This window comes from Lissotriton helveticus, chromosome 1_1, assembly GCF_964261635.1.
Source record: "Lissotriton helveticus chromosome 1_1, aLisHel1.1, whole genome shotgun sequence".
In the NCBI taxonomy this organism is placed as follows: domain Eukaryota; kingdom Metazoa; phylum Chordata; class Amphibia; order Caudata; family Salamandridae; genus Lissotriton; species Lissotriton helveticus.
Window position 1 is genome coordinate 1,357,947,110 of NC_136057.1, and position 14,429 is coordinate 1,357,961,538.

The following is a 14,429-nucleotide window of genomic DNA, read 5'->3' on the forward strand; positions in this document are numbered from 1 at the left end:
AATTCCCGTAGAACATACTGACAAAGTATCCTGGATGACAGGGAAAAAGGCAACTGTTCATCCGCACAAGAGAAGCAGAATATCCCAACAGAACCTGGGTAGAAAAAACAAAAGAACATTTTACATTAACAGGCGTGAAAGCCAATAGGACCATAAAACAAAATGCCTTAAATTATGGGGACCATAACTAGTCTTTGATAGGTCAGACAGCAATACAAAATACTTGCAGGATGCAGGAGCACCTCATCAGGTGCCACTCATAAGTGAAGTGGGAAAAAAAAAACAATGGCACAGTTCCAAAATGGCTCACATGTATAAGAAAAACCAGGTGGCCATAACCTGTACAAGCTCAGTACAGGGTAAAAAAGAGGAACGGATGGTATAGCAAGCATGACTTAAGATTTCGCTCCACCTCAACTATCCCATAAAAAGGTGTAAAGCGGAGTTAGCTTGAACCCCCAAACAGATGTGTACCATCAAAAGACATGTCCACCAAGGTGGATTGAACTGCCTCTGAAAAACCAGAGGTGCATAGCCAGGCACGCCGGTGAAGAGCTACTGAAAGAGCAATGGCTCACCCGAGAGATCCTGTGGTATCCATGCCACAGCGAAATCTGCAATTTAGCTGTCTGATGGCCATCCAGGAGCCACTGAGTAAGAATGTCCTGGGTGTCATCAGAGACGGAGGGGAGAAGACAGGAGACCGAATCCCACAACATGTAAGCAAAACGGCCCAGAACACATGAGGTATTAAGGGACTGCAATGTGGAACTGGTGGCTGAAAAGATATATCGACCGAGAGCATCCAGACACTTAGACTCCTTGTCTGGAGGGATGTCAGACAGGGTGCCGATGTCAGGGGAGGCTGCAGTAGCCTGAACAACAAAGCTGCACACAGTAGGCTGTCAGAAGAGGCAGGTCAGGTCTCCAGGGGCAGGACGGTACCTATGAGCTATAGACCGTTCAATGGAGGCATTGGAAATGGATTTAGCCTAAGAGCCCAACAGAATATCAAAGAGGCCTTTACCGAAGGGGAGCACAGGCTCAACCCCCATCTGGCCCTGATGAAGCACCCCACTTAGGGAATCAATGGTCACCTCTACAGAAGGGAGCTGCAGCTACAGAACCACAGCAACCCTCAACAGAAGCTCAACTAAAGCAGAGCTAGCCTCAGTAGTGAGGCTAGGAGGAGAAAACCAGCCAGAGGATGTGGAAGAGTCAGACACTCTATGAAACTCCGGAGAAGGCTGAGTAGTGTCACTTATGTCATCACAGACATCACCAAAATACTCGTCTCCCAAGGAGAAAATAGCAGGGGGCTCCTCTGAAGGCGAACAAAGGTAGTTTAAAAAGAACTGGACCATGGAAGCCGCTCCCAGCGTCGAAGAGGCGAAACCTCAGCATCGGGTAGGAAAGATGTAGTACCGGCGATCGGTGTCATCGACGCCAATATCAGTGGATCCAACACTGGCGTCACAGATGGGACCCCCGAAGGGTTGTGCATCGGAGGAGATATGGGTTTGATCATGGACCCAGAGGGCCTCACTGACACTGAGGGACGTTCTGTCGGCTTGGAGTCAGTCAAGGCTTCTCTGACCTCCTTAGGGCCGAGACAAGCATCAAAAGGAGGTGGAGAACCAAAAATAGCATGATGGGAGAGATAGTTTTTCCTCACCTGATCCAGAACTGCCTCAGCACTGGGGAATACCGAAGGCGCAGGGCAGATTCACGCTCCGACTCTACAACTGGAGGAATAGAAGTCGTGTCAGAGACACCTGGCATACGCAGTAAAGTGGGGGAAGATAGCGACTTCGACCGCCTACGTTGTGAAATACCAGCCAACAGCGAAGATGAAGGACTTCGGAAGCAGGCTCCTGAGCGGTCTTCAGAGGGAGAAGAGGACTGCGACTGACGAGGGACCTCCAACCACTGCACCGCTAACAGTGTCATGCGGCACTCCTGCGATGCCGACAACCGAAGCTGAAAATATGAGCTGTACACTTTGGAGTCACAGTCGTAGTACACAGGACCCCGAAACATCAAGAAAAAGGTACACTATGTCATCGATAAACATCGAGATAGGCCAAAAATGGCCAGATGTACCACTCTCCGGGTCCGCAGGGAAGTGCAGAAAGAAAGAAACTGACGTCAGCATGTCAGGGAAGGGTTATATGGGCTCTGTCGGCGTCACATCCAATGGATGACATCGCTATGGAGTTGCTGCTGTGGAATTAATTTCCAGATCCAGTCTGGCGCCTTGGGATAATTCAAAGGTAAGGAATCTGCGGCTAGATCTTTCTATCAGATTAGAATTTACCGGTGTGCTGTGCATATCAATAACAAAGAGAATATCCGCATCTCGCTCAAAGATTATGGTAACATAATTAAACAGGATAAACTATAACAAGGAAAGTAAGTGACACCAAGGCATGATATCATGAACTGCAGGTAGAGAAGACGTACACATGAAAAGTCGAAAATACTCCATAAATAGAAGATAAAGGGAGAGGGTAAGGAAAATACGGGGTCCTCGGAGGAGAATGGAGAAAGTATGATTGAGGCAGGAAGGAGCACAGTGGAAGGATGAAGACTGAGAGATTGACGGGAAGGCATGAAAAGGAGATGAGTTGGGGCAAGCAGACCTTCAGTGGAATCATACATGAACCATTTCAGTCTGTTAAAATATAAACATGTTTTTAGCTCTCTTCAAAAGTACATTAGGGTCTCAGCACACCTCTGATCAACTGGGAGTTTGTTCTACAGAGAAAGTACTGACTAGAAGAATGATTACATTTCAGCTTTATGACTTCTTTTTTTGTGATTTCCAAAAAGTGGCGGTATAATCTTCAAATTTGTTTTTCTGTACTAGACAGATTAACTAGGATTGTCTGGCTGTTGTAGTCCAAATGATTTAAAGGTGCTGCATGCTAGCCAGAAATGCATTCTTGTTTCCAGACAAAGCCAATGAAGATCTTTAGTGGCAGTAGAATTATGTTAATATGTTCATGAGCTAGAAATTAGCCTTGCTGCTGAATGAAGGACACCTTTAACTGAAGTTAGTGAAGCATTAGGTGTGCTCACTAATATGGAGTTCACATAATCGATCCTTGTTTCAGCATTGCTTGCACAACCTGGCAAAAATCAGTGGGCTGAAGAAATGGTCTCATCTCTTTTCATGTCACAAGGCATGTCCCTGGCATTCAAGACAGCATGCTCAATATGTGCAGACATGAACAAATGTAAGGCCAGCCACATACCTAGAGGTTTATCATCGTAGGATAATGAAAGTGTAATGCCTTTGGTATGAAGCTCTTTAAGCCACTCTTTGTAAGGATTACCTTCTTGAAGTCTTCTGATAATGATAAATAATTTTTTCTTACGCTTTAGGTGATTAGAGGAAATCCAGTCTTGTATACTTGAGGCATGTTTTCAGTGTGAGAATGTCTTGACTGGAGGGGATCTTCAAGTAGATCTGAGTATGATCTACACGCTGGTGAATGACTACATATGCCTCCTATGTTATAATTCGCAACAGCGTCATATAAGTGGTTGCATAGTTCATCAAGACTCCTTTCAGCATAGTCAGTCCTACTACATGCCAGGTTGAGGATTACGATCGCGACCCAAGCCTTCTGACAACATCATCTCTCCAGTCACTTTACTACATTGCAATGGAATTCTGCTGCAGAACTATATGCACTGCCGCCACGCCCCAAGATACCCTTATTAGAATGCACGATCCGGGACCTAATCCCTCTGTTATACTGTACTGCTATTAGAAGCCACACCTTTTTAGAGCCAGAATGTATTGCTCTCTTCATCAGGTTTTCCGCAGCGACACTTCAGACCAACTTTTGCTATGGCTCAAACTTTACAGCCTTCTATGCCCAGTCAGATGCTTGAGTGACACTTGCTTTGCTTTGTCCTGAAGAGGCCTGAAAGTACAAGGACAAAACACGTCGACCCACATCACCCAGGATCAACGCCATACAAGAAGAATACATATAGAATATGAACTGTGTTATAGACTACTGCTAAAATTATTGAATCATGCACTTTATTTTTATGCCAGATTACCAGATCTACTGTATTTAGGCATTCTTACCTGGAGACAGTACCGCCCTCCCATCATTCCATGTGGACCAATGCGTCTCCTTGTCCAAGTTCTACGCTCCTCCACATCCCTCAAAAGAAGATAAGCAACTCCACTGTCTCAACCCAAAAAGAGTGTGGTCGTTCCACCCTGACCGCACAAGAGAGTTCCGGGTGGACGAACAACTCTCCGTGAGTCAAGTTGGAGCAAAAAAGGCTCAGGCAGTACAGAAAAGAACCATTTCTCACTAGGTAGTTCTCTGTATAAAAATCTGCTACACACTGTTTAAGAAGCAGCCCCCTGACCGCTTATGAGCTCATACCATCAGGGCTAAAGCTGCTACCACTGCGTTAGCACATGGAGTCCAAGTCCTGGACATCTACCAGGCAGCAATGTGGGCGTTCCTGCACACGTTTACCAAATACTTGTGCCTAGACAGTCAGGTCCACAGAGATGGGCACTCCGCCCGTTTGGTCCTGCAGGATATTTTAGTTTAGAATTTGTCTGCAGCCCACCATTGGAGATATAATTGCTTGGGTATCTATTCAAAGACAAGAAATTTGCGGCTACATGTCTATCAGATGAACAAGATACTTACCTTTGATAATGCATTATCTGGTAGAGACAAGATCTATGTGCAGATTCCTTACCAAACCCCCATCCTCCCAGCTCTGCAGAAAAGCTTTCTGGGTTAAGGCTGATCCCTTTCAGGTCCCTAATTTGGACACACCAGTGTCAGTGTACTTCATGGCTCCACTCTCCTGGCGTGGAAAGTCTTGAAAAGTAACTAACGTCAGCGCGCTGAGGTGGCACTTATATAGTAGACGCGGGCGTCACTTCCGGTGCAAGCGCCGCAGTTGATGCTACACACAGCTGACTGATGCCACCTACTGGTGCACAGGGATACTGCTCAAGGAAAAACATTTCAGATCCAGTCTGACCCCTGGGAAATTCAAAGGTAAGGAATCTACAGCTAGATGATACCTCTATCAAATGTAGTTGTCAGTTGCCATGTTGACTCTAGGACAGCAATGTCTCTAACAGAAACTGAACTTAGATTATTGTAATAATTGCGATTTAATTCTAAAGGGTCATTCTAGCAACACTGAGATAACAAATACTACGTTTTCCCCTTTCTAACTCTATTGAATTTATCCTGCTAAAGCTCTTTTTACAGTTACTATCGAGCCTCTACAAATAAGATGCATTGACTCATCATCAAAATCTTTATTCGGTTGTTAAAACAGAGCAACCATAAAAGTACAATAAAATCACATTTTACAAAATCTCATCATAAAATACAGATACTTCATCACCAATCAGGATATAATAGACTTTCTTAATCTAAAAACATTTTTAAAAAACGTCGAAATAGATGCAATTGTTAAAATATTATCCAAACTTTGAACAGCCAAAAAAGCAGGACGGCAACGATTCATTTCCATAGTCTTTATCAAGGGGATAATCCATCTTCGTCTTGGGATTGAACAGAATTTGCAAAAGAAAAGGATATGTATGTATGATTGATCAGAAATTTCATCACATGGGCATTTCGGTAACATTTTTGTCCCGTCATTCATATTGGGGAAGCTAAGTGACCTGAATATTAGATTTAATCTAAAACGTGTTAGGAAGAATCTCTCTTGATCGCTCATATGCAGTTTTAGATATGGCTGTATTTTTGTTGTAATTATTGTCAACTGATGGGCGACCACCGTTTTTTTCACCACCTCATTAGTTGTTCCACACTTTCCTAGGTGGCTCATACACTTTTCCTTGAGATCTTTCCTAGAAATGTCACACATAGATAGGGGTTCGGTAAAAAGATTTTCCAAACCTAAGGCAATGAGAAAATTCCTTACATAACTTAGCCAACCAAACCTGCCACCATTTTCTAACCTCATCACATCATTCAAGATGGAGCGGTTTAGTTTACATTCTTCGGTGGTCCAGGCCCTATGCCATAACAGAACTGGAGCAACCTTTATTATATCTTCTAAATATGGTTCTCCAAGTTCAGGGAGAGGGGTTGGCCTAACGGCTAAGGCGCTCGACCTCGGAATCTGGGTTGGAGTCTCGGTAACGACGCCAAAAACCCCCTGTGATTCTGGGCAAATCACTTAATCTCCCCGTGCCTAAAAAATTAAAGTGTGTGTCCTCATGTAACGTAACTGGTGCTATGTAAAGCGCTCTGATAACTGATTCGGTTCGGTTCTAGTTCGCGCTATATAAAACTCTGCAAAAAAAAAAAAATAATAATTAAAAAAAAAAAGATGGCAAACATACATAGATACGCTCTCTGGAACAGTTAAAAGATACTTCATAAAGGAGTTTTCCATCACCTGTAGTGTTCTTACATTAGCATACCCCACCAAAATCCAGCGCTGTATGTGACAGTAGCTACGCAGGTCGCTCTATATACTGTAAGCATCTCCCCAATTGGTTTTCTACCCATTCGTTTACTAAAATTTTTTAATGCCATTATTGATTTACTGAACAGTAACCTTCTTGTTTTAATTGCATTATTCCATCGACCAGTATGATCGAATAACACACCTAGATACGGAAAGGTTAAGGTACTGTCAACTGGACTTGAGGAAACAAAAATTATCCTTTTCTTTCTAGATGCACCATGACCACAATTCATACTGAAGGTCTTAGTGCAATTTATCCTTAGGTCCAATTTAGTCATAAAATCGGTAAAGGAAGTAACTACGGTTTGCATGGCCATTGATGTTCTTGCCATAAGGACAGCATCATCAGTGTATGATAACGCTGGGATTGGTCTTTTACCAACCATCGGCATGTCCTTGCACTCCTGTAATAATATTCACTACACATCGTTAATATATAGTGCGAAGAGAAATGGGGCAAGGACGCATCCTTGGCGTACTCCCCTAAAAATTCCAAAAGTTTCACTACATTCCCCATTTTTCCCATATCGGACTCTGGCTCTTGCCCCCGAATAGAGTTCCTTAAGAAATTGGACTATTGTATTCTCAACACCCAAACTCTCAAGGACCCTCCATAGTTTGCAATGAGTGACGCAGTCAAATGCTGACGTCAGATCAACGAAGGTTAAAAACATACAACCACCCTTCACCTTAGTATATTTTTCAATAAGGGCGTGTAGGTTCAGACACTGATCGATCGTACTCAATCCCTTTCTAAAACCATATTGAATGTCGGTAATAATTGCATTGTCTTCCGCCCAGGACTGAAGTCTATTTAAAATTACGCGGCCAAAAATCTTGATTGTAGAGTCCAGGAGCGAGATTGACGATAGCACTTACAGCTAGATCTATCGCCTTTCTTATATATTGGCACTAATGTAGACTCGCACCAGGACGATAGAAGGCCTTTACGTGAAGTAACATTAAAAAGCTGTGTGAGAAGCGGGGCCCACAGGCCAGTACTATATTTATATAAATCTGCTGGCACCCCGTCGGGTCGGTGTGCTTTCCCTGCCATACTTTTGAGAAAAGGGGGAGTCAGGTCCTGGGACGTGCAATCGGCTGGACCATAAGTTATACTTAGAAAAAACAAAATGCCAACTGCACACTTACTTTGGGTCCTCTATTTTGAGGAAAAAACCAAGTGAAACTCCTAGGTTTATTTGGGTATACTGCTATTACCCTCTTCTGTTTATTATTTTCAGTTTTTTGCCATTTCATATATGAAAAGGACACTTTACATATTGCTTTGTTCACACATAAAAACAATTATTTACAACACAAAACATTTTCATAACATAAATACACCAAATTGTATATACACAGTTATTTGTTTTGTTATATACACAAAAAACAAGCGTTCATTTTCTTGCAAAGACAAGAGTCACGTTTTGGACTCGGAGTTTAGGTAGACAGTTAATTATTGAAATCACGAATTAATAGACAACAAATTAATGAAATCAAATATTCTTTTCAACGAAATAGACCATAAATTCATTCTTTAGTCTATTAGAAAACTGATGTCTAATCTCTTTTGCGCCAACGCGTTTCAAATCCGGTATGTTCACTCAACGGATTCTCATCAGGGCTCTGTCTTTATAGATTTATCTAGAGGTGTATAAAACAAAACTCATTTTAGCTTCTTTGTCTATAGTTTTTGAGCTTCCATCTGACCAATGCCAATGTCACTAATATTACCTGTTTTCCAGCGGTCGCCGGTCCGCAAGTACTATTTTATTCTTGACTGAATTACTTTCACTCTGCACCTATAGGTAAATAGGGACATAGTGACTTTTTCTATTTTATCCTGGCAGAATAACAGAGGGCACATATCTACTTGACATACCTTTATAGATCGAGTCTTTGCCCCTTCAATCTCTTCGGTTTTAATTTCAGTTATTGTTGGTCGATTACAGCCTACAATTGATAAGGCATTTGTTTTAGAATAATACTTGCAATGAGTCGAAAGAGAATTCAGTCAAGAATAAAATAGTACTTGCGGACCGGCGACCACTGGACCGCTGGTCCTAGGATGCTTGATTCCGGTCCAGGGAAGACATGGTTTGGCAGCTCGCCTGGACTGTTCCCATGAGGCACAGGGTCAAGGCTGATTTGCATATGGCCATGTCTGAACTGGGGTGGTGTGGTGAGCAAAAAAACAATGGATTAGACCCAGATCTCTGTAACTGGGGTGAATGTATGACATTGTTCTGCATTCTGTCCATCAACTGTTGTTTTTGCATTTGTATCCCCAAGTGGGACGGGTATGCTCAGACGTGAGTCCCGCGCTCTCCACACCACTGGAGTCAAGCTACCCTGGCTGAAGATGGCTGATAGCCAGAAACCGGTCCTAGGATGCTTGATTCCGGTCCAGGGAAGACATGGTTTGGCAGCTCGCCTGGACTGTTCCCATGAGGCACAGGGTCAAGGCTGATTTGCATATGGCCATGTTTCAACTGGGGTGGTGTGGTGAGAAAAAAAACGATGGATTAGGCCCAGATCTCTGTACCGGGGTGAATGTATGACATTGTTCTGCATTCTGTCCATCAACTGTTGGTTTTGCAAAATAAAACAAAAGCATTCTGTTTTGGAAAACTATCTCCCACACCAAATCAGTTACCATCTCCCTTGAAGAGTCTGTTAATGATCAACTGATACATTCAATACTGTCTCGCAATTTTGAAGGAGCCCCTTTCACACCCCTTCCAAACTGCAATTTGATATGGGTCACAGAACCCATTTTATGAGTAGGGAAAACACTTCTGACTTGCAGAATGGGTTTTGTGCATAAGAATGGACCCTTTTGTGATTCGAACCCTGTGAGTATGTGAATCTCAGAGTTTGCAACCACAAAAATGCTTAGTACACCTTGCCCATTGCTATAGAGTGGGATGATAGAGCACTGAACCTTCCTTTAAAGCCCAGCTGAGAAAAGTACAATAGGCTGATGAAACAAAGTATCACGCCAATGTACAGCACTATAACATGTACTGGTGGCGACTCAATGTTCCATCCAATCCCTGATGCAATCTTGTTGCGTTGCACGCATGATGCACAAATCCTTGAGTGGGGCTGAAACATGGGTGAGTATTGTATCCCTCTTTGTCATGTTGGCAAGTTGTCCTTAAAATATTTCCGTCCTTTTGGTCAACCCTGTTGCCATATGGGAAGGAAGGTTTAGTAAATGGCTCCAGAGGCCTGCTTAGAGAAATACATTTCACCCTACGGCAACGAGTGCTGGCCAGTGCTCACACCCCTATCTATACACAACAACTCTTAAATGCAAGGCCAAAATGAAAAAGACTAAATATTCAGTGACTGGTCAATCGTCAAAACCAGAAATGGATATTCAGTTTATGACTAATAACAATACGAAGAGAAAAAAAACCTCTTCTTACTAATCATCCTCATGATACAACATCTAAATAGATTCGTCCAGAGAGAACCCTTGTATAAGACTTTTACCCCAGCACTGCACGAAATTCCTTCTGAATGTTCAGCATAGTGAACTAGTCTAGTCCCTCACCATCATGATGTGCTCGGCCCCCTCCCACTACAACTTTAAATGGATGAGAAAGGCATCAATGAGACTGCATCCACTTTGAAACACCTTCAGCTGAAGACAATGACAATCTTTTAGTTGTTGCTCATAGAAGTTGCAAGCTAAGGTGATAAGGAGTCGTACCTGCTCATCTCGGCTGCCATCCCTCAGAAAGATCTGCTTTTGTCGCGAGATGGAGACGGTTTTGTAGTATGCCACCAGGGCATTGACGGACTGGAACTTCTCGGACCACAGGTAGTAGTTGCCTCTGGAGTCTCGCATGACCTTAAAGTGCTGGACGTCGTCTTCATGCCTAATAACAGGAAGGGGCAACCATCAAACAATGACTATATTGGCTCAAGAGGATTCACCAAGCATGAAAATACCCAAGTATATGACCACAGTGAGTGCGTCGGCTACACAACTGTGGCCACAGGGCAGACCCCATTTACCTTAGGCCGTGATTCTATCATTTCAAAGCTGAGGCTTGGATCTTCGGATATCCCTCTATGACTGTAGGTAACCACTGTAAGTGATTGCTACTCAGAACTTATGCTACCATTAACTTGCACTTCTCTCATACCTCAAGTCCATCCTTGGCCAATTAATTGCAGGACATCTCAATGTGATCATGCTCAAAGATTGACAACACTGGATGTTTCTTAAACGTCTTTTAATGCATTTAATATGTCGCATATTTTTTTTAATGAAATGCAATTAATCCTTGATTCAAACACTGGCTCGTCCCACCTGCAATTTTCCCAACTCCAGAAAGACTCTTCACTGGGATCTCCGATTCAGATAACCCAATGCCATGGAGGCAGGAAAGGATCCACTTGGGATACCCACTGACGGAAGAGATATGAGCTCCAGAAACTATGCACCCAGGGAACCGGCCAGAAGAACCCACCTGGTGAGCTTCTTCTATCATTAACACCGGAGGCATCTTTCCCAACCATGAGCTCTTTTACTGCCACAAGCGCCCTTCACCAAAGGCTCCTGCCAAGGAGATCTGAAGCTAGGCACCCACAAAGCTCTGGAACCTTCCTTGGCTGAGGCTTGCAACTAACTCCGGCTTAGGTGGTCTTTACGAGAGTTTGAAAGCTGAAAAGTAACTTTTATTACCAGTTCATGTTGCATACCCATGTAATTGACTCACAGCTTGGCCCGCCCACAGATCCCTAAAAGGCCGCTATGTGCACTTTGAAAATAGCTGCACACTTCTTGAACTCATGTAGATATTAACCTGCCTATGTTAACTTCCATTCTAACAAATTTCCTACTAACCTTAATAAAAAGTGCTTTAGTTAATTTTTGATCAGCCTTTCTCTTTTTAGAGCCCCATGTTGAGTGGTGCCTCAAGAAGATATACAAAAACGAATGATCCCAAGTTTTAACAGGTGCAAGAATGCACCTGGTAAATTCAAATGCTCTTCCACCAAGATTTTACACCTGTTGTAAGCAGAAAGGACCTAGTGTCATGGGCTCGTATGCAATGACGGACTGGGTAATTCAAGGCCCAGTATGTTATTCACCATTCAGGGCCCAGAATCTGGTGATGGCCGGTAACGGAGGTGGAGATACCACCTGGACCAGTCCCTGCTCCTCCAGTTACCATCCATCTATTAATAGCTCCCTTGGTGGTTGTTTTTTAATACATGCTCACTATTTTTATGCTCGCTGAGCCATAGGATACAATCTATCACAGCTGATGACGGGTGATACCCTTAAACCAGTCCCAGGAAGCTTGTTTCCGGTCCAAGCAAGACCTTGCCTGACAGTTCAGGCTGGACATTTCCCATGAGGAGCAGGGTCAAGACTGATTTGCATATGGCTGGGTCCAAACTAGGGTGGCATAGTGAGCAAAAGAACGATGGATTCAACCCAGATGTCTTGACTGGGGGTGAGCGGTTGAAAAGTTTCAGCACTCCGTCCCTCATCTTGTTGTGTTTGCTATGTTCACTATTTTTATAGCACACAATTGTCTCAATCTCTTTATCTCTTAGCTGAGTGGTGGTGTGCTTGTTCATTCTTAAATCCCCCGGCACATCTGATCACCTCGGCCTGCAGTGCGACGGATGACTGAGAAAAATGTCAGTCGGACATTTTGAAACATCTATCTGCAAACCTGTAGACATGGACCTGTGGGAGCTCAGTTAAAATAAGTCCAAACTTTAGCTACTATTCGAGGCCTGCCAGTCGTCTTCACACACATTCCCTACCGGCTGGGCATCATTCTGTAAACCCGGGCATTCATGCTGTAAACCCGGGGATATCGTTCTGTAACACCGGGCCATCATGCTGTATAGCCAGCCATCATTCTGTCAGTCAGTGAATTTTGGCCAACATACTGCAAACCCAGGCGATAATTCTGTGTCCTTTTGGCCACCATTCTTTGAGCTTCAGCTACCATTGTGTAAACCTGGGCCATCATTCTGTAACCTTTATCCGTCATTTTGTAACATGTAACCATTATTGTGTAACAGGAAGAAGAATAAAATGTAATTTTGTAACATGAGCGCAGTAACCTCTAAAACGTGTTCCTCATTCGATTCTGGGTTAACTGTTAGAATTACTTTTGTTTGTAATACAGTGTGAATTAATCCAATTGTGTGAGTGCAATCAATTCCAAAATGAAAGAAGTTATCATTCTTTTTAATAAATCCGTTTGAACGCATGCCTGTTCTAAATACAAATTATCTTACAGTAAAAAGTGCCCCCTTTCTTTCCTAGGTCCCTGCAGCCTACCGTTGCTCATTAGCCTGCTCTAACTTGACTTCCTAACCCCAGAATTTTTTCCCGCTGTGCATCTAAATCATTGGTAATACACGCAGTTCTACAGCCAAACAGCAGGGGTCAGTATTGCACCACATAACCCACAATCTCAGGCGAGAAGTGTTTAAAGGACAAGTATTTTGCAAGGATTAAAACAACGGCTCTATTACCAAGCAGCTCACAAGAAGCTCCACATTTTACTATTATGTTTGTGGAGTTTTTGCTGTTCCATAATTCTCTTTCGGTTAGAGGAGTTTTAAAAAGGAACGTGTTTGAGACTAAAGCTTTGCGCTCGCTACCGAAAATACCTGAGTGTCGGTCGGTCCTACTCTTAGTCACCTGGAGCTCTGTGCTTTTCCCGAACAGGGCAGTGTAGTAAATCCACAAGACAAGTGGATGATTAAAAGTAGAATTTATTCAGTTGAAACCTACACAGCTCTTTATCTGCCAGACTCCTCTGTGCCAGATCCAGTTCCTTCTATGTAAACTTAACATTCCACTATGGGCAAGATACAATGACCTCACAGTCATAGTGACAGTAGAACATAACAATTTCATTAAAGATACAGTACAAGGTTTAGAATATAACATACCTAATTTTCTTCCCAAAGGAAAGAACACAGTTAATATGAACAACAATTAGAATACATAGTCTAAAAATAAGGGAACAGTACAGGAAAGAAAGAATAAGGATCTGAAAATTAATGAACAATGTATAGAAATAAAACAGTACTCAATCACGAAATCTGCAAGGTAAATTAATAGATCTGGTACTCTTTCTACGAGATAAATTCATGTCGCTGTCATGTTCATCATGATTATCAGCAACAACATTTGCTTTCACTTTAACAACTTTCGAAATGTTCCACCAACACCCACCTTCTACTTGAACAGCATTGGTACCAATACGTACAATTTTGATGGGCTCACTATATTTACATTTTCCTTTCTTTGTGTGAGTGGATTTCTTAATTCTAACAAGATCTCCTACATTTAACATGACCACCTTGACGTTTCTCTTTTTGTCAAACCATGCTTTCTCAATTCAATTCATAAAGCTTTATTCGGAACGTTAAAAAACATGTCCATAAAAGCACATACATTTACAGATACAAGCATTTCTTTAAAAAGAAGAAAAGAAAAACATATGATACATATATTATCCAGAGGGGGATGGAATGAATATTTAAAAAAGCTTAAAAACACATGCTTTTCCTTGCGCTAATTGATTTAAGCAAAAATGTGGCAGTAAAAAAGCAAATGTCCTGGTTGTGCAAATTAAAAAGCAGTTTCATAGAGTCCGTGATTGTTCTCACTCCAAATCTTTTCAACATTGGCTTTAAATAAAGTTTCCGTAATTCACTATACAATTTGCATGATAAAAGAAAGTGCTTAGTGCTCTGTTCCGTTTCATTATCACAAGCACAGGGTCCTGTGGGACGCAATTTAATATCTGGGCACGCAACAAGATAATGTACTGTTCCCATCCTCATTCTGGTTAGTACAAACTGATGCGAAACTCTGGTTACCTGTGACAAGTACGGATGAAATCCAATAAAATCATTCA

The 14,429-nt window shown here is 42.5% G+C and overlaps 1 protein-coding gene across 1 annotated transcript in view; it reads right to left on the minus strand.

Moving 5' to 3' along the window:
• Positions 1 to 14,429, minus strand: part of GRAP2 (GRB2 related adaptor protein 2) — a 347,855-nt gene that overhangs the window by 78,531 nt on the left and 254,895 nt on the right. Inside the window, exon 5 of the mRNA XM_078683398.1 lies at positions 10,232 to 10,400. Within this exon, the coding sequence (XP_078539524.1) occupies positions 10,232 to 10,400 (169 nt within the window). The remainder of the gene's footprint in view (positions 1 to 10,231; positions 10,401 to 14,429) is intronic.